Source organism: Curcuma longa, unplaced genomic scaffold (assembly GCF_044706935.1).
Source record: "Curcuma longa cultivar G26 ecotype Majalengka, Jawa Barat unplaced genomic scaffold, ITB_CL_G26_1.1 contig_19736, whole genome shotgun sequence".
NCBI classification, from domain to species: Eukaryota; Viridiplantae; Streptophyta; class Magnoliopsida; order Zingiberales; family Zingiberaceae; genus Curcuma; species Curcuma longa.
The window spans coordinates 19048-42578 of NW_027431174.1; the positions used below are offsets into that span (position 1 = coordinate 19048).

General features: G+C 36.4%; 2 protein-coding genes and 1 long non-coding RNA gene across 6 annotated transcripts; 2 read left to right on the forward strand and 1 right to left on the reverse strand.

Annotated features, from left to right (window-relative positions):
* Positions 1 to 845: 845 nt before the first annotated feature.
* LOC141817222 (transcription factor LHW-like) lies at positions 846 to 9059 on the reverse strand. Of its 3 annotated transcripts, none has more exons than XM_074704893.1 (11): positions 8806 to 9059; positions 8125 to 8319; positions 7957 to 8029; positions 7177 to 7218; positions 6994 to 7053; positions 5523 to 6828; positions 5113 to 5408; positions 4901 to 5002; positions 1680 to 1820; positions 1465 to 1590; positions 846 to 1370 (listed from the first exon to the last, which is right to left on the reverse strand). In XM_074704893.1, exons 1-11 carry the CDS (start codon positions 8901 to 8903, stop codon positions 1209 to 1211), a joined length of 2601 nt encoding a protein of 866 aa, XP_074560994.1. In that variant the 5' UTR covers positions 8904 to 9059; the 3' UTR covers positions 846 to 1208. The 3 variants fall into 3 exon arrangements, with proteins under 3 accessions (XP_074560994.1, XP_074560993.1, XP_074560992.1); XM_074704892.1 differs by having other exon boundaries at positions 5113 to 5411; XM_074704891.1 differs by having other exon boundaries at positions 5113 to 6828.
* Positions 9060 to 15131: 6072 nt separating this feature from the next.
* Positions 15132 to 17156, forward strand: LOC141817221 (uncharacterized). 2 transcript variants are annotated; one of them, XR_012600800.1, is made up of 3 exons: positions 15132 to 15215; positions 15346 to 15441; positions 16800 to 17156. It is a non-coding gene; the product is annotated as an uncharacterized LOC141817221 (long non-coding RNA). The 2 variants fall into 2 exon arrangements; XR_012600799.1 differs by having other exon boundaries at positions 15184 to 15261.
* Positions 17157 to 22605: 5449 nt separating this feature from the next.
* On the forward strand, positions 22606 to 23301 carry LOC141817225 (transcription repressor OFP6-like). Its single transcript, XM_074704899.1, is given in 2 exon segments — positions 22606 to 22847; positions 22850 to 23301. Coding segments are annotated over 2 exon segments (567 nt in total). The 5' UTR covers positions 22606 to 22717; the 3' UTR covers positions 23287 to 23301.
* The last annotated feature ends 230 nt before the right edge of the window (positions 23302 to 23531 follow it).

Consider the following 23531-nt stretch of genomic DNA (forward strand, 5'->3'; position numbering starts at 1 on the left):
TATTAAAATCCTCAAAGGGCCCCATTGATTAATTATCAAAACATCTTATTTATTTTTATTAATCGAGCTATGATTAGTATTTGCTATAATATATGTAGCATTCATAGTTATTATAACGTATAGTAGTTATGATTCATATTATTATAATGTATAACAGTTATAATTTATAACTACTATAATATATAACAGTTATGATTTATAATTACTATAATTATTATAACGTATGTATTGGTGAAATTCTATTTAACTTAAATCAACATTCATCAATAGTATATTTAGGAATGGATCCAAGAATTAAAAATAAATTGGGCTTTAAATAGGAAAGGAGTGAGTTTTAATGGACTAAATAAAAAATTACTTCTTTAATTATACTATTAAAGAAATACAATTGAATATCTTAAACACAACCATTATATAGATCGGTGTAATATATTATAATTTCTGAAACATAGTTAAGTTGATTACGATAGAACAGATTTGTTCAAAGTAAATAAGGATTGAATCTCGACGCAAACCGAGACAATGCCCTCCTCCATCGTGACCAACTATAATTTCTCAATTTATCTCTTCACATATGATCATAGGACCGATCGTGTAAAATCATTAGAACGGCAAATTCTACTTTTTACTGAAGTACAATGTATTATAACTGTGAATAGTAAATGTTATTTTTTTCTCTCATTATAGTAAATGCATATTATAATTCTTCACATTGTTTGAAATTATAAAACAATCAATAAAATATTTTTCAATTTGGCTGCCTTTTAGGAAGCTAGTGGTCATCATGAAAACCCAAGGTGAGATCCTGTCAAACAGAAGGGGGTAAAAATGGCCCCAGGCAGAACAAAAGGGGGGAAAAATATATAAAGCATCTTATTTTTCTTGGATTCTTTGTTCAAATAAGTTACCACACAAAAGCTACCGGACAACAACCTGAACTCAGTTCTGCACTAGTATCTACATCTTTGGCAATGAGAACAATCACTAAGAGATGGAAAGAAGAACTTAAATCGAAGAACTTTAGCAAAATCCCAGGTGACTGACTGCGAGGGGGCTTGCTCCCAGCATCCAGTAGTCGTAACAAGCATCAACACATACAGCCTTCAATTCAAGCTGGAATACTAGTCATGGCAGGAGACGCCAACCCTGCTCTTAGCCTTTCTGATTACAAAAGAAAAAATGGCGGTGAGACTGCTCCGTGAATGCGATCAAATTACTCTTGCCGGCAAAGAGGTTTGCTGGAAAATGGCGTGAGGCACGTTGATGTTACCAGCAGCAGCTGGTAGTCCGATGCTGCTGCTTCCAGCTGAGGGCTCTAACTGTTGCATGAGTGAGAGGAATATCTCCATTCGAGTCACATCTCTGTTCGCCTGCACACAAACATTGAACCTTGTTTTAGCAATTGGATTTGTTCAGAATTGACGGTGGTGTTTTTGATGTGTGTAAAAGCAGTTGTAGTAGTACTTCCACAGCGAAACGTGCCCAAACTTTGTTTTTGTGTGCTTCCATCACCCCTTTTAATATGGTCAAACCTAATCCTCTGATGAAGTCTGCAATCTCCAGAAATGAACCTCGCTCCTCGCAGAGCATCTGTGGGAAAATGCAACTTGAGGGGTCTCTTCGTTGATGAGCAATAGATGTGGGAAGCATTTGTAATGGAGTAGAGTAATATGGCTTACCTCTACCAGCAATTGACGAGGAGCATTCAGATCCTCCACCACAATAGGACATGTGATTGGTCGAGTTCCCACCTCAAATGCCCATGTTGCACCACCCTCAAAGTTGTCTTTCAAGAGCAAACCACCTTGATCAGTACTGATCTGCATGACAATAAAATTATTGATGAAACTCTGCATATGATCTAAAAATCTGATAAAAATGGAAATAAATAAGTTCAGTATGCAACCAAACATGATTTTAAATCTTGACAAAAAATTCAAAATTGTCTCGACATTTTTAAACGTTATTTAGTTTTTAAAAAAGTAATTAAATTTTTATTCAGATAAACACGAAGTCATTGTCTATGGAGAATAAGTCGTATTGTCAATATATAAAAAGATGTTAGGATCTCATGCATTAGAAAATTTTAGATTAAAATTTTTTCCTTTGCTTCTTTCCCCTAAGTGAGGTTTTATTTTATATTTGTGAGATATTTATCTCCACTTCATCAATTTCATCCAAGTTTGTAGATGGTTCCACAAATCAATTTTGGATGCTCAAATCAACCAGAAGATTGAGAGGAGATGAGATTGATGAAGTGAAGGGATAAGTATCTCTTGAAGAAAAAGTAACAGCTCATCGAAAGAAAAAGTTTCACAAAGAGAATAAAAATGGGAATTTTATTATTCAAAAGTGTCTTAATACATGGGGTCCTAACCCCTTTTTAAAAATTGACAAAAAAAAAAACTTATCCTCCGCAAATAATGATACATGTTCATGCTAATAAAATCCTAATAATTTTTTTTCTAAAGCCTGCACAACTTTTTTTAAAAAGTTCCAACTATATCTAGAAATATAATAAACTATAGAACTTTTAAACAACTGAGACAGTTTCGAGTCTTTTCAACACTTTTAAAATCCTGTGTTAATTACTACCAACAACCATATGTTTGGCACAATTGATGGTACTGGCCCTTATGGTTTTAGGGCTGGGTAAGTTTGAATCATGCCTACGATAGAGCCTATATATGCCATATATGATTATTTGTTTTCCTATACCTAGGTCCCATATTGTGTAATAATATATTACAGAAAGTTACTTTGTCAGTGGTCAATGACTATTGGATACTAAAAGGGTAGCCTGGTGCCAATGCAGATTCCGAAAAAGGATCGACCACATTGAATCTTTTGTACGCAACTCTATCCTGCATTACAAGAAGTTATTTCTGTGACTCGAACCCATGACCACTAGGTCACATGGCATATACACTTTCATTAAAATGGAAACTCAAACAACCATTGTAAAAATCCTTTCCATTGTATCGTTGTATTATTAACAATAATGTTTTGTCCTAATTATAGATGCATCAAATTAATAAGTGGTAGCATGAAACGTTGTGTGTGAGTTATAGAGAGGACAACAAGAGATGAGATAACCATTTTTAAAATTTAATTTGGTTTCATATCTAAAAGAATCATAGATGCTATTTATTTTATAATATAGCAAATGAAAAAACATAGAGAGAAGAAATAGAATTTGTATATAATTTTCATTAGGGCAACTCGGTGGACGAAATTCTCACCAATGTGAGATCCCAAGGAAGGGTCTATTGTATGCAGCCTTACCTTGCTTTGCAAGAGGTTATTTCCGATTGTATATAATTTTCATTGATTTAGAAAAAAATTATGATAGTCCTTGTACAACTATTATTGCGGGTCTTGAAGAAGAAAGAAATATCTACTAAATACGTTAATGTTATCAAAGAAATGTATAATGTTGTTACTAGTAAGTAGTAGTGTCATTGAGAGTGTAGAATTTTTTTTTTACTCCATTTGTAGGTTTACATCAAAGGGTAACTCTTAAGTCTCATTTTCCATTAGTATTAGACGAATTAATCATTTATGTTTAAGCTAAACCTCATTGGTGTATATTCCATATGGAAGTTTTTTTATGAATTGATGAATGCCATTAGATTAAATTCAAAACTTCAATTGGAGAAAAAAATAAATAAAAACTGGAGGTTTTAAAATATATATGACTGCAACTGAATATATGATATATAATTTCAATAATAGGAAAGGAAATCAATGGCATAGTGAAGATGGACTGACATAAAATCTCTGAAAGATTTTTATATATCTTTGATCTATTATTTAACATAAGGGCATAACGATGACAATATGCCCTTAAAGTCAAAATAAAGAATAGATAGTCAAAATAGAGATGAACTTTTATAATCTTAAATGATCTCATAATTCCTGTTAGTTTAAAAGAAAATTTTTATAAGAATGCGAATACAAGCTAGCTACAATCTTTATGGAACAAAGTGTTGGACTATTAAATGTTAATGATTTACATATAGAATGCTATGATGAATGTATATAGTTGCTAGTAAGGATAGAAAATGAATATCAGCATTTTGTAGCAATTAGGTGTAGCTCCAGGACTTGATAAAACAAGAGCAAATAAATTGACATTATGTAACCATGTTCATACATTACCAATAATTAGATAGAAGAGTTGGATTTACTAAAGTAGAAAGTACTAGTGACAGAAGGACAACCCTAAAGAAAATATTAGTTAACGAAAAAAAACTAATCTATTTGATATTACTAGTTACTTAGAATTAGGGGTGAATAAAAGTTCGGTCAAACTAAACAAGCCAATTGAACCGACAGAATTTAAAAATTCAGTTCGGTTATTTCGAAAATTCGATTTTTTTCTAAAAAAATCGATTAATTCGGTTCGGTTTCAGTTTTAAAATTTCTTATTCGCTTAAACCAAATAAACTGAATTAATCAAAATAATAAATTCCTAAGTGAACTTATAAATCCTTAATTAATTAGTAAATCTTCCATAATACTTAAAAATTTTGAGTTTTTCAATTAATTCGGTCGAAAACCGAATTAACCGATATTTTATCGGTTCGGTTTGTTTGAATTTTATTTGAAAATTTGGTCGGTTCGGTTAATTCAAAAAAATACGGTTCAGTTTGGTTTCAATTAATTCGGTTCGGTTTGGTATTAACCGAATACTCACTCCTACTTAGAGTTGCATTGAGCTCAATGGAGGAATTATATTCTTATAACTAATTCAAATAGTTGGATCAAACACCAAATAATGATGACAACGACTGTCACAATTTGTCAGTTTGAAGTTTTGACAAAAGAAGTTCATCACTATTAGAATATTTAAACAAGCAAATGCATGGCATATAATGAGTGAGCAGTGAAGTCAGACCTTGGGTTCTCCAGCAACTTTCAGTTTTTCAGCATGCTTTGTCACACTCTGCAAGAAAAGCATGTGTTTGATAGTCTTCTCCAATAATGCATCAATGCTGCACTGCTCCATCACCAACAGCAAGAGGCAAAAGACATGTTAGCAGTGCTCTTACCTAGCAACAAACATAATCTGCAAATTAAGGTTCAGAGCTTCATGTTATAACAAAGTACCTTTGCACCATTTGGAACTATTTCTCGAAGCTCCTTGATACGATCTTGTATCATCTGTCGATCTTTTGGCCGTGGTCTAGGGCTCTCTCCAGATCTAGACCTCTTTCGGTTAAACTTACCTATTTCTGAAACCCTTTTACTATTTGAATCAGAATCATTCTTAGCACTCTGACAGCTTTCAACCCATGAGCTGAATTGGGACTTATGAAGCTCAGACTCATGATTGTTCTCTCCATCCTTTTCGCTGCTGCATGATGACTTCCCATAACTTATGCATGAAGGCTCTGCTTTTGCTACTACTGGTGCAAAACCAAAATACTCATCTTTCATGTGCTTTGACAAATGTACTTCACTATGATTCAGAGTTCCAAAAAAATGTGATGTACAAGAATCTATGAATGTACTCTTACCTGAAGCATTACTATCTGATCCCTGATTGACACCTGGATTGACCTTTGAAATTACTGCATCCAGTAATTGATCACTGTTATTTATGGAAAACAGCCCAGCACAAGAGATTTGTTCATTCACAGGATCAAAGATGGGACAAGCATCTGATTCTGCTGGGAGACTGGGTAAATCAGTAAAGTTACAAGAATTTGTAAAATTCTTATGCACCACAACATCTGCCAAGCTGTCATTTGTCCAATATGTCTTCTGGTCAACATCTAACATATGGAACATATCATTGCTTGAAGCAAACAAAGATGAAGTTCTACTCCTCAATGATTCTTTCATATTTTGTGCACACTGCATGCTATTGGCATTGGCAATATTTGCACCACTTTCCTCATAATCAACCATTTTACACATTTGATCACCAACATGTTTCAGGTCACCTATTGCATATCCATGAAAAATGCTAGGGAGCATGTCAGAGCAAGAAACTTGAACACTGGGTTCACTAGAATAAATATGAGAAGATTGAACTAAATCATCATTTTCTTTTGCCTTTGCATTTGATTGAGTAGATGCAACTTCATTGCATGAGAAAGGATGGTCCATGGAAACCTCTGATGTGCATGTACTTCTGAGTCTGAATGCATGACTTCCTAAATTTGGTAGTGTACCATTTAAAGATAACTGAGAAGATGAACTCGAGCATCTAGTACCGTGATGTGAATTTGAAGTCGAACCAACATTGCCAACATTAGCAATGTTGTTTGTGGGCTCCAAAGGTCCAACACCTGACGTAAACATGAGTTCTTCTTCCAAGATTTTTATCGTATTAGACAATAAAACCGAGTTCAAAATTGCACGTTCAGTTTGACATCTGGAGTCTGAATCATCTGGTGGTACCTGCTGGGTAGGTTGTATGTCTGGTTTACGTAATATGTCATCAGCACTTTGCAAGATAAGCTTACCCATAGGATATGCCATCTTTATAGTCTGTTTGGTTGGCACTAATTTAGAAACATTAGGTTGCATTCTATTGAATTGAGATGACACTAAGGAAATATATTCGGAGAAGGATCTTGGAGCAACGGACTTTAGGAACTCAGGGTTGCAACAATCAGAAGTGGCATTTAACCTGTCATCCATATTAAGACAAGCATTTGTAGTTTGGGAGCAAAAAGTTGACCCGGATGAAGTATGTATTTGACATTCTTCTGCCAAAGATTTCTGGGTACTATCTGATACAAGACCATTTGAAGCATAATTTAGCTTTGTAAACAAACTTTTTATATGATAAATGAATCCAATATTTTCAGTGACCTGCAATATGGATACACATATCAGGCAAGTTGCAACACCATAGTCCATACTTTTAATTAATTTTAGAAATGCTTGCAAATTGAGGCAATAAGACAAAAGCACAAGATAAATCATCAAATTAGAAATAGGATACATTCCGAATTAGGATGATGGGAATAAGCATACCGTTTGAGTTGAACCAAGTTGTATAACACCATATGGAAGTACAGGAACGACTAACATGGTCTGCAACACAATCAACTCATCCGAATTCAGTTAAGAATAACAAAATTAACATAAAGTAAGAATTATATTTTAGAAGAATAGTGACTGACGCGAATAAAAAAACATCAAGATGAACAGTCTGACCTGCATACCAGCTGCAATCTGGCAGTTCAACTCAGCTAGACCCTTGTAGAATGAAATATCATCAATTAGGATACATATACACCATTACATTCAAAAGGAAACAGTTCTAAAAAAAACAAATTTAGAAGTTTAGGTGCTTAATCAAGGTTAGATAAAGCAATCTACTGAGGTAGTCATAGATCTAACTTGAATACTTATTTATGCACACATCAACCATCTAACACATACATTGGCCGCAGAGTGAATATACCAGTTATGAAGGCACTAGAGAAGAATTTTATTGAGTGGTTTGCATATACTAAACAGAGGAATAATGTCAAACAGATTAAGAGAATCTGATTTAGATTTCAGATCAAAATTGTTGCCTAAATCATCTATCATAGAAATAATGATAGATTGCTTGTGCTATCGTAGTGGGTCATCTTCAAGAGCTTAAAAATAACTTGAGACGTTACCATTTCATATTATAACAAAACCATCACTTGTTGCTAGGGTCGGACAGGTAAACAAATAACCTACAACAAACAGCAAGATCCACATCCCAACCAATCAACCAGATGTATACTTGTTGGTAGCTGCCTTATTAGTTAAGAACACAATGATACAAGTTTACAGGAAAGATTTGATACCAGTGAGGTCATAAAGATAGTCTTATATGTTAATGCTGGCTAGACAACCAGTGTTGAATAAGAATGTTTCCAAAAAGAAAATGTGCACCATAGAAATAATTTAAATTTGTATGTAAAATTTGACTAGAGAATAAGATATCAGAATATATACCTTAGATATGGAATCAAATCTATCTCTTCTGATCCAGATATATTTTCCTGATGAAGCAGCTTGTCCAACGAACCTGCAATATACAAAAGGAGACACAATCAGAAATATGTATAGGAATAATAAAGAAAATATGGAATATGAAGAATGACCAGATGCAAATACACACACCCATCTCCAAAAAAATGGACCTGGGACGCCATAATCTTCTCGACCAGAACTTGTATTGCGTCATCTGCTTCAGAGCCTAGCTCAGAGCAGTTACTTTTGATGGCCAAAGCTTCTTGCTTGGGAGGAAAAATTGAGATTTTGAAGCTTGAAATGTTAGACTTCTGGTTATAGTATCCATCTTCCCAGATTAAATGCCTGTGAAATTTCACAACGGTTTCCATAAAAGAATGCCTTAATATTTAATTCAGATACTTAAAGAGAAGGATCAACAGAGCCACAAACTTCCACTTATTCTGAAATCACAGCAGCAAGAACAAGATCACATGCATCACATAAAAGATCAAATTATAGAAGCAAGACCGAGCATTAAGATAGCACCTTTCCAGTTTCTCCTACCTTACAAATCTTATATATTTCTATTGCAAATAAAAAGGGAAAGAGAACCAAAGAAGCATAGTATGTTACCATAAAAAATTATCTTCAACTAAACAAGAACTTATTCTCCACATCTATCCCATCAGTAGGTTAGATACAACACATCATCACGTAAAAAAGTTAAACTAAATCAGAAACCTTTCTTTATTTGCCGAGATTTACATAGCCAAGTTAACAAGCCCTATCTCCGCCAAATCTTATCCGACGAAATAATACAACGGAAAGTAACCAAGACATTTTGCTTACATTCGGCTCTGGAAGACCGACGCCTTCCAGAAAACAGCGTAGGCCCACTCAGTGTCAAGGCACAGTTGCCTCAGCGCCTCTCTCAGCGGCAGCCCCATGAAGACGAACCCAACGAGCGCACTCCGGATCGATCAAAAAACGAAGATCCCAACTTCGCCGCAACGGGAAAGCAAAATGGAGAGAGAGAATCAAGGCAATAGCTAGTTAGAGAAACAGAGACGTCTAAGCTACGCCATTTCCGCGACCTAAGCCTCGCTAGCTTCCGCGGCAAGAGCCCCGCCCGACCTGCATGCTCCGCACCCCGCCTCCCCTCTTCCTTCCATTCCGGCCGCCTTCCTCCTCCTCCTCCTCCTCTTTCACCCCTGGTCGCCGGCCACCAGCAACGAGTTTGAGCACCAAGGAAGCTTCGTGAGCGCCTCCTCAGAGCCAGAAGGAGCACGTTGAGGACGAAGAGAGTACTTCCCGGGGAGACACTCTCCTTAAAACGTCGGCTGCCATCATTCCTCCCCTACGAGGGCAAAAATGGAAACCCACATCACCCATTTATAGCCGACACTAGGCGAGTTAAAAATTTAAGCCCTCCCGACTACTCTACCCCGTCTTCCTATTCGTTAAACGTTCGGGTAAAAGGTGGGTTAATCATCCCAAGCGAACATACTAGTCTTAGCCTATCAACTAATCCCACCCGTCGGATATTTCGAAAAAAAATCCCTACCTTTGGTCATTTAGAGTTTCATAGTGATCCTGATGCGGACGGTCGTTGGCCTTATCTGTATGTTCTTGCGCAGCTTTGGGGCGGCCGGGGGAAGGACGGAGGACTCTGCATTTGGACCCCGAGGTTAGTAGCATATTACGAGGGGAGCCACTGAGGGAAAGGAGTTAGAGGACGGGCTTTTAAAAGGCGGGTCTTCTTTATCTTTGTATAATAGTTAATCATGTAGTCTTTCAATGGTGGGGAAGGATGGGTTTAATTTTTTCAAAGCAATGTTTGTGGTGGATGGTGAGGTATTTGCCCCTGGCCGTCTCCTTTATGCTTTAAAATACTCGGAAAAATTCAGCTCAAGATTTTGGGAGTGGTGTTTTGTTTGCTCACCGCTACTTTCCTTTCATCCTTTTGAGGTAGGTTCTTGATTCTGCTGTTCTTTACTGATTTTTTCTTTTCCAGTTGGTTCCCAGTTTTCCCTGTTGATTATTATCTTCTATCATGGAAAGTTACTTCCTTTTATGAAGCTTGCATGATTTCGCTAATTAGAACACAGTTTGATCATGGTATGTTTGGGTGGCAATATCCTATGTCATAATCACTTTTGACTGTTGTTCCTCTTCCACTTTGTGCTATTGTTTATTTTAAATGGAAGTTTAGACTGGATAATCCTCTTTATTGCGCAACCACAACACTGTCGAGAAGGTGATTGGCAAAATGCCAAAAACATGATATTGTGGTCATTTAGAAGGTGAAGATTTGATTCCTAATCATATAAAATTATAATCTTGGCTATTAATCCTACACCTACTATCGTTAGGAAATTAATCATCATGGTGGTGGGGATGTGAAGGATGACTCGAGTGCTGAGGGGAGTACTACAGCAAGAGGACAAAGGGAAAAAATGAAAAAGGAAAGAAGGACGCCAGGTAAAAGACACATCTGTATGAGAATCTTGACCTTGCTTGGTAGAGTTTATACACCCTCTCCACAAAAAGCAAATGCTTTGATTTGACAGTAGTTTTTTTTTGTTTGTTACTAAATCTAAGACCCACTGGGATTAAGGTCACACCAGTTCATAATTGTGGATCTCACTTTCTTTTTAATTGAATCAGAAAAGTCTCAGCCAAAAGTGTCTGTGCTTGATGATGACAAACATGACGTGCCTTCGTTTTGTTTGGACATGGTCTAAATGCATTTTTAAAAATGAAAAATCATAGGAATTTTAACATGTGAAAAATACAGATGAAAGGTCTTCAAATTTAGCATCAGGTTCATAAGCTCAAAATGGAGCACTGCAAATATGGGATGGTTGAGGGCAGTTCAGAAAAATTATTCTGATATGGCCCAAAACCAAACAGTGAAAGTCAAGATTATGATAGGATTTAAAAAGAGTAAAACTTGTTTTCTTTTTTCTAATATTTTTCTTGATGATCAGTTTTTAATTTTTTTTTTTAGTGGCCAGAGTAAGACTTGTTTGCTTCTGCAACTCATCCTTGCTGATTTGGATTAGCACAAAGAAACAAGGAAGTAATCAATCAATTGCTGTTTCTTTCTGCTTCGAACTTGCAATCTTCCTTTTGCTTTTTGTCCTTTATTTTTATTATGCTTCCAGACACTAAAGCCCTTGTGGCTTTATCCCAAACCATTGGACAATCCAGTACAAACTCCCTACAGGGAAATGTGAGACATGGAGTCAGCTAGAACATGTGACTGATGGGTAAATGTGTCTGCAAAATTTGGATTGACATGGGGAAACTTTAATGGATGAGAATATTTTTTATGATTTCACAAGTAGTCGTTGTGCATACAAATATGCAGTAGGCCACACATTGAAGCCAAATTTCCTTGGTTGGGAAAAAAATGGGTTTCTTTTTTGTGCTAAAGTTAAGGATCTTGTGAAAACTACAAATACTTGATCTAGAAAAAGCTACAAGTCTTAAACAATATCTTGATATATGTACTCATTCAGGGACCATTTCTTCTGCAAGTCAAGGTACTCATCCTCACTGATCAAGCAACAACTGGAAGAAAGCTTCATTGAAGATGTTAGTGGACCTAGACAAGGATGAGTTGATGACACTTGTGACTAACCTCACTTTAGATTTTTTTTTTTTTTTTTTGGTGAAACATGGTGGCCTAGTTAATGCGAAATCATACTTGTCAATAGAAAACAAGCCCTACAGCCAGCCTGTCAAGAAAAAAAATCACTCCTAGTTTAATTGTAATCCTATAGATAAAGTAGACAACAAAGTCGTTGAAAGATTTCGTTACCCTTTATACAGGGAAGATAGCAACCCCTTTGGTATTGGAAGTAACTATCACTAGGCGAATTATGACCATTTGATAGTGGTTGCATCATATACGGCTTGCCTGTGAACCACAAACTAACTGGTCCATACAAGGCTAATGCTTTGGTTCAAATATGACCAACACTAATGAATACACTGTATCGTTTCATTGTGAGGTGCAAGCTATACTTATTCAAAAGCTATATTAGCATTTATTTATTTCTTCTTATTAATGTCGATGTCCATATTATAGGTGCAACTAATCTCAGTTAGAGAAGCTGCCATCACTTTTTGAACACCAAAAAGGCCTCTATAGTTTAATACCGTCCTCACAAAGCAAACCATAATTTTAATTTTCTTAGCATCACATTCAAGATTTGCCCACTAAAGATCAGTACCATGGATCTAAAGCATGATCTAAGAAAATTTGTTCTCTTGCTTGTTAGTGCATCCAAAGGTATTAGAAGCATAAAAAAGTGCTTGCTGAGTTGGATGAGGTTGATGCAATCCAATTTCTAACAGAGTTCAAGTCGTCATTTTCAATCTCAACTACACAACTAAGAGGCCACTAAGTTGTGATATTGAGGTGTAGTGGTTAATCCACTTCCAAGGCGCACTAGGAAACTTAGATGGAAGCATCATCCGCATAATAATTGGGAGTGTGACTTCTACACTTAAAAACCAAAGTGAGATGGTGAATGGGCTCTGCATATCTATTATACCTACCATGAGATGTCCATGAATTACTTGTCCATGTTTTTTCTCTCAAGTTTGTCTCTGGTTATATATATATATATATTTCACAGGGTGCATTTTGTGCTAATTACGGCTGCTCTGTGCTAAAGGATTCATAAGATTTAAGACAGAATATCTTTGTTATCTCAATCGAATGATGGGATAAGCAAGAGCATAGTTGCAATTTATAATGCACAAAAATTATTTTAATTGTTGCATTTTGTATCGGATCTATATGTTTCTAGGTCCATAGAGTGAAAGTGAACTAGGATGGTCCACACAAATGTAAATGGTCATCCCTATTTGTAAAAACTATTAGCTAGATAACATTTTCAATTATGGAGCTTTTGTTTAGAAATTTTTCCTAAGCCTTCCATGGTACAATGATATAAATGCATTAGTAATAGCTCACTTTTTCTATACTATTTATTTAAATGGACTATTCGAGAAGTTAGGCAAATAGTGTACTACATATTAGAGTGAGTTGTTACTATGCATCTTATTCTTCCTAATAAATGAAAAATAACAATATATAAAAACATGGAATTGAAATAAAGCAGTAAAAGTGAAACAGGAGAATCATATGATAGAGTAATTGCTTCGCTAAAAACATGGAATTGAATAAAGCAGTAAAAGTGAAACAGGAGAATCATATGATAGAGTAATTGCTTCGCTAAAAACATGGAATTGAATAAAGCAGTAAAAGTGAAACAGGAGAATCATCATGATAGAGTAATTGCTTCGCTGGAATGGATACATTTTAAAAGATATTAATTTTCAAAATATTAGTTCGTGCATCATAGCATCTGAAGACTCTGCATATGATGATTACCACCTCCACTTGAAGTGAGAACAAATAGCAAAGATTGGTGGCCTCCAACAATGAGCCAGAGGTGAGTCATTCTTCCACATACTAATACTAGATGCCATGAAATATTTGACTTGTGATATAATTTTCTCTTATATTACAACATAGATCAGTGCCAATATAAATATCATTGGTTCATGCATCTCATCTGAGAAATCTACCATTGCTTTGATCCTTTTGGATCTCATTTGAAAATGCAAGTACTGGTCAGTGCCAGTGAATCATAGCTTGGTCCCCTGCTCTGCAATGGTCACACAATGGGACCATTTTTTACTTTGACCATCACTAACTTGGTTGGTTCCTTCCAACAACATGATAAAAGTTTTTGGTTTTTTTTTTTGTTTTTTAAATGAGGCTGAAACTTGACAGAGATTTCATGACTTTGCAGTTTGGAAGTAGAACAAGTTCAATCCATTGTGCCTGTGTTCAAACAAAAGGTAATGGAGAATTTTGCCAGAGCTGTTTTAACTTTGTGTTGGAATCCTTATAATTTAAGATGGCGTTTTTTTTTTTTTCATGAATTTAGTTTAGCTTTATTCAATCCAAAAGAACAAACTAGGTAGGTTGGGTTTAATTAGGTGGTTGAATGAGTTTAGATAGATCAAACAAACCAAGAAGTCAACTGGATTGGAAAGGACCTAGAACTAGAAGAGTTTTAACTATATAAATTTGATAAATTGAACAAACTAGACAAATGGCTTGAATAAGTTGACAAAACTATTCCACTTATACAATTTCATTAATGCAATAATTTGTTTTTATAAAAAATTTCATTCCAAGTATAATTCAATTCTAAATCTTGTTCTTTCCGATCAAACATAGGCTTGTGTCATGAATCTATGTATTATTTGGATTAGATTATTTGATAATTCCTTATTAATTCACGCCAATTTCATTCAGATTTATATTCATTTATTCTACTATCTATCTTTGATATTTTAAAAACTATACTAAAGCTATATTCTTGTAATAAAATAAATCATTAAATATATGAATAATAAGTGCTTCGTGAATTGTCAAGTTAAACAAGGAATGCAACTATAAAGTTAAAAAATTTATATGCTCTCAAATCTATGGATTTTTTTAGCTGCTTCAATCATTGCATTATTCTCGTTATAAAAATATAAATATGTCGACCATCGAATAATTGCCAACTTAGCCTGGTCTTGTATCTTTTAATAAATATCTTTAAGATTTTATTAATAATGAAATTCCTCTAAAGTTTTAATTTTATTAATAAAATACTCTTTATCTAAAATTAAAATTCTTTTAAAAAATATTATTTAAACCAGTAAAGTATTTTGACAATTTTAAAAATTTTAAAAGATATTTTTTAATATTATTGCCCGTTTGCGTAGCCTCGTTGCCAACCACGCCAGTTTCAAATGATTTCGACTCGTATATAACCCGGATTTTTTGCTGACGTGGATTATAGGCCGGTTTACTCAGATCTAGGCAATTCGGGCGATGACACGTGGAAGGACTTGTCACCGAGGAGCCAAGCAAGCCGCCATGCTGTCAACACGCGTCACTCTCCTCAACAGGACCATATTTAGCTTCTCGCACCCGTCTGACGCTAACCTATCAATGGAGGCTTTTGCGACCAAGAGCATGGGACCCACAAGCGAAATTCCTCACGTAGCCGTGTATGAAATAAGGGTAAACAAAATAGTTACTCTTAATAAATTCTCCACCGCCGTCTCTTTCTTCTCGCACAGTCACACTCCAGCTCGGGTTCTTTTCTTCCAACGTTGCTTCGCTATCTCTGGTTTAGGGTTGCAGATCGTCTCCTCCGTTCCTCGCTTCGATCAAGGTGTGCGGCGCCTCTGACCTCATCGTCCCTCAGTCTCTCATATTGGGTGTGCTTTTCCTAGCACGGTTTTTCTCCTCTTCTATAGAGCTTCTTTTCTTGTTTCTCACTTCGATTGGTTGCTCTTTTATAGCGGAATCAGATACGAATTGCGCGCGACGGCGTTGGTCTTTGAAATTATTTGTGCTCCGAATGAATCCTTCGAGGACCCAATGATGTGTGCTCGCGGGTGAGTAAATGAATGTAGTTTTGATCCCCTTTTGTTCTTGTTTCCGTGTTGTTGCGCTGGTTAAGTTGGGATTTGTTGGGTTGTTTTGAAGCTAAGAGTGAAGCAGACCGGATCTGCGTTTGATTCTATGCCTAACGTTTTCCTTCTGCAGTCTTACATGCTTTCCCTAGTGTTTATTTATCCTTGTAGATTTGATTAAATTTAGGATCTTTAACATTTAGATGAATCCAAAGTCATATTTGATGGATGGTCATAGTAAATTTTGATATTTTTTTTATCAAAGGAAACAATGGTTCATGAATCATTTGAGTAAGATATCGACCAGATAGGTGCATATTTAGGAAGATGAAGAAACTCACGATAGGTATATGCTAATTTGTCTCGTTGGTAAGGTTCGATAACAATCACCAAAACCATGGTAATTCCAGTACGTCTCTCTCATATGACTAAATTTTAATGTAGGATTATACTTGGTGAATCGGGTTGTCATCTTGTAAGCTTGCTTCACAGATTCTTGCTGTAATATCAGCAGCAAAGGATCATTGTTTCAGGATTAATCATGCTTAAGGAAAAGCTTCCAGATGTTTGCATTTTTTGTTTTCAAAACATAAGTTGATTCCATTAGGAAGATGAAGAAACTCATGATAGGTTTATGCTAATTTGTCTCGTTGGTAATTTTCAATAACAATCACCAAACCCATGGTAATTCCAGTGTCTCTAATATGACTAAATTTTAATGTGGGATTATACTTGGTGAATCAGGTTGTAATCTTGTAAGCTTGCTTCACAGATTCTTGCTGTAATACCAGCAGCAAAGGATCATTGTTTCAGGATTAATCATGCTTATGGAAAAGCTTCCAGATGTTTGCATTTTTTGTTTTCAAGACAAGAAGTTGATTCCATTAAAGTCTCGGAATCTTACCTTTAAGTGTTAAACCATGACATATTTTTTATGTTAGCCAACAATTGGCAACTGTAAGTACCCCTATGCCTACTTCATCAGGTACCAAATAACAACATTGTAAACCAAAATTTGGAATTTCAGTACATTGGCATAGGTTGATTCTTGACCTCAGCACTAGCCATGTATTATTCTACTAAATCCTAAAACACTAGAAGTATGAAACTGTCATGGTTGGAAGTGTTACTCTCTTTAGGAACTAGATGCCATTTGCTATTATAACACTGCAGCAAAGTGAAATTTATCTGAGTTTAATAGAATAACTAATGGAAATATCTAGAGAAAAGAAGAAGATTTGCATATTTCTTTTATTGATGTAATAATGAAATTGTAGTAAGAAATTACACTTATGATAGTCCTACACAACTTTTTTCATCTGTTCTTTTTCCTCTTGCAGGAAGGAGAATTCAGGATGTAAACATGCGCCATAAAGCCACCTGATCATTATAATGATTTCCAAGCTGGATTCTATTTTAAAATGCAATAATTGAGAGCGATAGTGAGAAAATTATTGCAATTTAAATTATAAGGGCATTAACAGTGCACGATACGGGTAAGTAGGGCAAGGTAGAGCATAATTTCATTTTAGCCGGTCATGAAGTCTTACTGCAATGATAAAATTATTGCCATGTGATTTAGAGGTCACAGATTTGAATTTCAAAAACAACATTTTGTAAAATGATAAGACTGTGCACAATAGATCATTCCTTGAGATCTCGTGTTGACGGGAGATTTGTGCATCGGGCTGTCCTTTATGAAGCATATCAAAGCAAGGTACAATATCAAAGCAAGGTACAATGTTGATTTAGCAGGTCAAGAAGCACAATGTTGATTGGCACCGGTCATTATAGCGGAGAGGAGGTCAGCTCAAGTTATGCATATTAACAAAAATTAAAGAATTTGTGCGCCGATCAAGGGATCCGCAAAAGAATTAATCACATCTGAATGGCTTGTTACTTGTTAGGCAATTCGTGGATCTATCTCAAGCTATCTGATACCCACTTCAGCTAACTTCAGAATAGATTGGAGTAATCTGAAGACGGTCAAAAAGGACTTGATGATCAAACTCGTGAAGGTTCAGCAAAAGCTTTTCATGGATTGCTAGAGGGGAAGAGTGAAGATTGACTTGCAAAAAAATGACTTCTTTCTCTTGCTAACGTTTTAGCAAGGACACACTAATTTAGATATAACATGAAATATAAAAAATACGAGGCAAGGGATTTATTTAGTTATAACTCTTGGGTTGTTAGTCCAATACTATGAAAGTGCTTATCAAAAATCTCCTCGTCGGAAACACTTTGGAGGTAGAGAAATCTCATACAACGGTTGAGTGTAGACTAATAACAAATTAAACGAAACAGATAATTCGAGTGTGTGTTTTCTACATTGAGCTTCAGTCTATTTATAGTCTTTATCTTGATCTGATTGTTGTGTTGACATGACACTTCTGGGCGCCTGGAAGTCTTCCAGGCGCTTAGATTCATCGATCTCAATCCAATCTGTCAACGATCCGCTAACGGATCTGGATGACTCCTTGCGATCTGGGCACCTTAACCTCTCAGGGCGTCTGGACTCCGTTGACGTGGATTCCATCCTCATTCGCTTCGGCAACAACTTGCGTTAACATGGATTGGGTATTCGGGCCCCTGGAATGGGTCTGGGTGCTTGGACTCTGGGCGTCCGGAATGGATTCAAGAACTTGGACTTTAGGGCGTTCGAAATGGATTCGGGCGCTTGGACACCGGGAATGGTCAACTTTCTATTGGCCATTTCCTCCGTTCTCCATTTTGCCTTGGTCGCCTTATGCAGTCTTCCTCCTAGCTTCTTGTTCCTCGCATGTACTAAGCACCTCTGGCTCGTTCTCGTGCGTCTTTCTTGCTTTGCCAGAGTACTCTTCCGCAATTTCTCATACCTCGGATGCACTGAACCCGTTAGCTCCTTTTCCCATACCATCCTTCTTGCTTGCTTGCGTTTTCTGTCAAGGTTCTCTATCTGGATATTACGTGTGATCTTCTAAATCTTTGCACACTTAAACACGTGTCAAATATCACAGGATCTAATTTCAAACTTATTTGATTACTCATCAAAATTCTACTGGGATATTAACAATCTCTCCCTTTTTGATATTTGTCAAACTATGTTTTGAAATTAGAAAAAAAAACATAATAAAAGCATGAACTAGCATCATTGAATGCCTACTCCCCCTACATGTATGTCTAATTTTTAATTTTCTACTTCTCTCCCTTTTGACAACAACAAAAATACTAGGGTTGAAAAAAATATGATATTAATTATTCGGACCATAAAAATTTTTAACCAGATAAAAATAAAAATTTCTTAATCATAAAAAATTAATTTCATCGGAAAATATATTTTAATTAATTTTTGAATTTCAAAATACATGATTTTCATTAGATAATTAAAAAATATATAATTGTTCAAAAATTTTGAAATTTTATACGCTCATAGAAAAAATAATTTTTATACTAAAATCATACAGAATGTTCAAAAAATTATTTTTGGATATTAAGTCAAAAAATAATTTTTATTTCTTGGTTGAAAAAAATTTAAGTGGTCAAAATTGATTTTGGAACCCAAAATGTATTTACACCTACTGGATTTATTAAATATATTTTTGAAATAAATTTTTTAATATTTTTTTAATTTGACCCTTGAAATTTTGATAATTATATCTATATCTTGATTCTTATCAAAATTTTGTTCATTAGTTCTTTAACCTGATATTCAAATTATGTGAATAAATGAAAAAATTTTCTAATTCTAATTTTTTAGTTTCTATTTGTTCATTTAATTTTGCATTTTCATCCTTCATTTTTTTTTCTAATTCATCTTTAGAGCATAAAATAACTAATTTGTTCTCTAGCTCAGTATTGATTTGTTTTAAATTCATGTATTTCTTCCTAACTTTATATAATAATCTAAAAAGTATTTTGATTGCATCATATAATTGATCAGAGAGTAGATTACGTATCTCACTTACCATTTCAAATCGTCGGTTGAGGCTCCTCCTACACTATTACTTTCATTGCTGGATTCTACTTCTGACTCTTCTTCTTATATTGCCATTAATGTAAGCCCAACTATTTGACTCTGAGTCTTCTGAAGACTTATCCCAAGTTGTTTTCAGATTCTTCTGTTTGAATTTTGATTTTTCTTTTCCTTTTTCTTTGGGCTTCTATTCGAGTTTAGGACAGTTGTCTTTGATGTGATCTTCTTCATCATAGTTGAAGCACTTCACACCTTTTTTTTTTCTTTTCTTCTTAGTAGTTTGGAGGCCTGTTTCTTATCAGAGTTATTAGTTTTAAAATACTTTTTCATTTGTCTTACCAAGTATGCTTCTTCATCCAGTTCCAAGGATGTGTCTGAATTTGAGTCGTCCTTTTTAGTTTGCAGAGTGATGTTGTATGATACTTCTATGTCTTTAAACCTTGTACATCGAGATTCATGCAATTTTAAGATAAAAAATAATTCTTCTAGTGTGCTTACCTCTAAGTTTTTCGAGATGTAATATAAGTCCACTATTGAAGACCATTTTGGATTCTTAGAAATGTATTTAATGCATATATGAGAATGTCTCAATTTGTCATTATTTCTCCGAGGTTGTTAAGGGCAAGGATTAACTCTTTAAATTTCGCATGTAATTGCACCACCTTTTCTCTATTTTTTAATCGGAGATGAGTTAGTTGGTTCCTCAGCAAATCTCTCTTGGCTAGTTTTATTTTTGAGGCCCTTTCGTGAATTCTAGGAACTTTTCCTAGAAGTATTTCGCCGAGGTGTAGTGGCCTATCCGGTTGAGTTCCTATATGGGTAAAACATTTAGGAGATGGAACTCTGCCTTACCATTGGTTGTGAACTCGTCTCGTTGCTTCTTGGTCCATCGTAGTTCATCGAGTTTTTCTTCATCCTCGTTCTTGGGCACTTCAAAATCATTTTTAATACACAACATTATTTCAAAATCTGTTGTGAAGAATACCTCCATTTTCTCTTCCAAATAGTAAATTCGTCCTCAAACTTTGGTAGATGGATGTTTGCTCCGGCCATTCATCCCGGTCTAGTTGCTTAGTTAGCGATTAGTCCGTCTGAGCGGTCTTGCTCTGATACTAATTAAAGGTTCAGCGAAAATTTTTTGTGGATCACTAAAGGGGAGTGAAGATCGACTTATAAAAAAAACGATCTCTTTCTCTTGCTAATGTTTTAGTAAGGATATACTAATTTAGATGTAACATAAAATATAAAAAATACGAGGCAAGAGATTTACTTGGCTACAATCTTTGGGTTGTTAGTTCAAGATTATGAAAGTGCTTATCAAAAATCTCCTTATCGGAAACACTCTAAAGATAGAGAAATCTTGTACGAGCGTAAACTAATAATAAATTGAACGAAACAGATAATTCAAGTGTGTATTTTCTACATTGATTTTTAGTCTATTTATAACCTTCATCTCGATCTGATTGTTGTGTTGATGTGGCACTTTCGAGCGCCTGGATTCATCGATCTCAATTCGATCTGTTAATGACCCGTTAACGGGTCTGGATGACTCATTGCGATCAGGGCACAGCGCTTGGAAACTCTTCGGGCGTCTAGATTCCGCTGACGTTGACTCCATCCTTATCCGCTTCGGCAACAGCTCGCGCTGACATGGATTGGGTATTCGGGTGCCCAGAATGGGTCCGAGCGCCTGGACTCTGGGGCACTCGGAATGGATTTGGGCGCCTAGACTTGAGGGCGCTCGGAATGGATCTGGGTGTCTGGACGTTGGGAATGGTCAACTTCGTGTTGGTTATTTTCCTCCTCCATTCTCTGTTCTATCTTGGTCGTCTTGCACAATATTCCTCCTAACTTTTTATCCCTCAGATGCATCGAGCTCCTCTGCCTCATTCCCGTGCGTCCTTCTCGCTCCGCCAGAGTACTCTTCCGCAACTCCTCGTACCTTGGATGCACTGAGCTCGTTGACTCCTTTTTCCGTATCATCTTTCTCGTTCGTTTGCGTCTTCTATTAAAATTCTCCATCTAGATATTACATGTGATTTCTTAAGTTTCTACACACTTAGATATATGTATCAAATATCAGATGATCTAATTTTAGACTTATTTGATAACTCATCAAAATTTCAATCGGATACTAGCAACTCAGTCGTCCACATTGTACTCAAAGAACACATGACCTAAAGAAGAAATAGACTGGGGGACAAAAGATGCCATTTCTATTTTCGAATTAGAAATGCAGGACGGAGATTCTTCATCCTCTTTTCTCCAGTTCGTTATTTAGCAGCTGGGGATTTGCTCTGCTCACAAACAGACTTTACCTCTTTGTAATTTGTGCTGGTTGGTTGCAGTGCATTCAGATTTCGCCTGATGTGCAGTGGTGAACAAAGTATAATTCTCATGAAACTCTTGGATATGTACTGATCCAAATTGAATTGGCTCTACTCTTCGGCTAAAGGAGATATTTGTGCTTTCATTATCAGCTGTTGCTTTGTGACTATGAGAACCTGGTTCAAAAACATTTTTGCCCGGAGTAATACCAAGTCTTCTGCATGGACAAAACATGAAACCACTCGTATTAAAATTATACCAAGGTATGACAACTCTTTCTGCGTGCAGGTAACAAGGAACCATCAATCAATGTTTTAAACTGTCACTTTGTAACTTAGATTTTGTATCATTATTATCTCAAGCCTCTACGATGGCTTTATAAGAGGACTGCCTACCATTGTCAGTCCCATTGTAGAATACTTCATCTGTGTCACAATAAAATATTCGCAAAATTCCTTCTTTGGCTGCGAAAACAAAATATACCAAACTCTGACATGTAGAGATATGCACAGGTTGGATGAAGCTTCCATTCCACGGATTTATCCCTTGCTGGCAGTTGTGTGCGTTCTGTTGACTCTTCTAATTGGTAATCAGCTCATATATCAAGGGAAGATCTTTCACGGAATTGCAGCAGATCAAGTTGCAATTAGCTACAACCTAATCTCACATCACATGAACACTAATTTTCCATCCATGGAGACGCTCATGAAGGGAATGCACAGGGAAGGCAGCATTGATTGGTTCACATGGCCACTTGTTTAAGGTCAATGCGCACTCTTAAACCTGACTTATCCTTTCTTTGACAATTTTGTATATTGCTCAGCTAGACCATGCTTAATCCAATCCAATTCTTCCTCCATCAAACACCTTCATTTCCATGTAAAAACCTGAGCTTCATCCCAATCGCTTTTTAAGCTCCAAAAGCCTCTTTTCGATGATCCCTTCCCGTTAAAAATCCCACCTTTTTTTGTTTTCTTCATGCCTTCGTCGCAGCGGAAGTTCGTGCTCCGGCAGACGGTGCCCGTCGACGTCGGATGCAGCTGCCGGCGGCCAAAGCTCCCGTCTTTCCTCTATTCGCCGCCAAAATCCGTGCTGCCGAAGATCCCTAGCCCTTTCCCCCTTCCATCACTGCTTCGCTATCTGAAACAACTGGTACTACCGCCACCACGGCCGTCAATTCCTCCTCCTCTCCGTCTTGCTACGGCTATTTCGCTTCCTCCCCCTCTCCACCGTCCTACTGGCCCGAGACGACGGCTAAGGGTAGGAAGACGAGTGTGGCGGAGGGGAGCACGGCGGTGGTGAAGGACTCGTCGGATCCGTACGTTGACTTCCGGAACTCGATGCTGCAGATGATCGTGGAGATGGAGATTTACGCGTGGGACGACCTCCGCGACCTCCTCCACCGCTTCCTCGACCTCAACGCACCCCGCCACCACCACCTCATCCTCCGCGCCTTCGTTGAGTTATGGAACGATATCTTCTCGATTGCCTGGCCGACGGTGCCGGCGCCGGCGCCGGCGCCCGCGTCTGCCTTGCTGACACCCTGACCCTACCGGTGACTCTCCCCGCAAGTGACCTGAGCCTAGCGCCACGTGGATGGCAAAGCTGAGCGGTAACTGCACAGGTTGTGATAGGATCTCAATCTAAACAACATACTGTAGTAGATTTCTTTAAATGCGATTTAATGTCTTCTTCCTATTTTTTAATGACAGAAATTAATTTAAGCGATGTAACATTCAAGTGCTTGAATCCAATGTTGTCTCATTTTGAATTTGAATTTTGATTGGACATG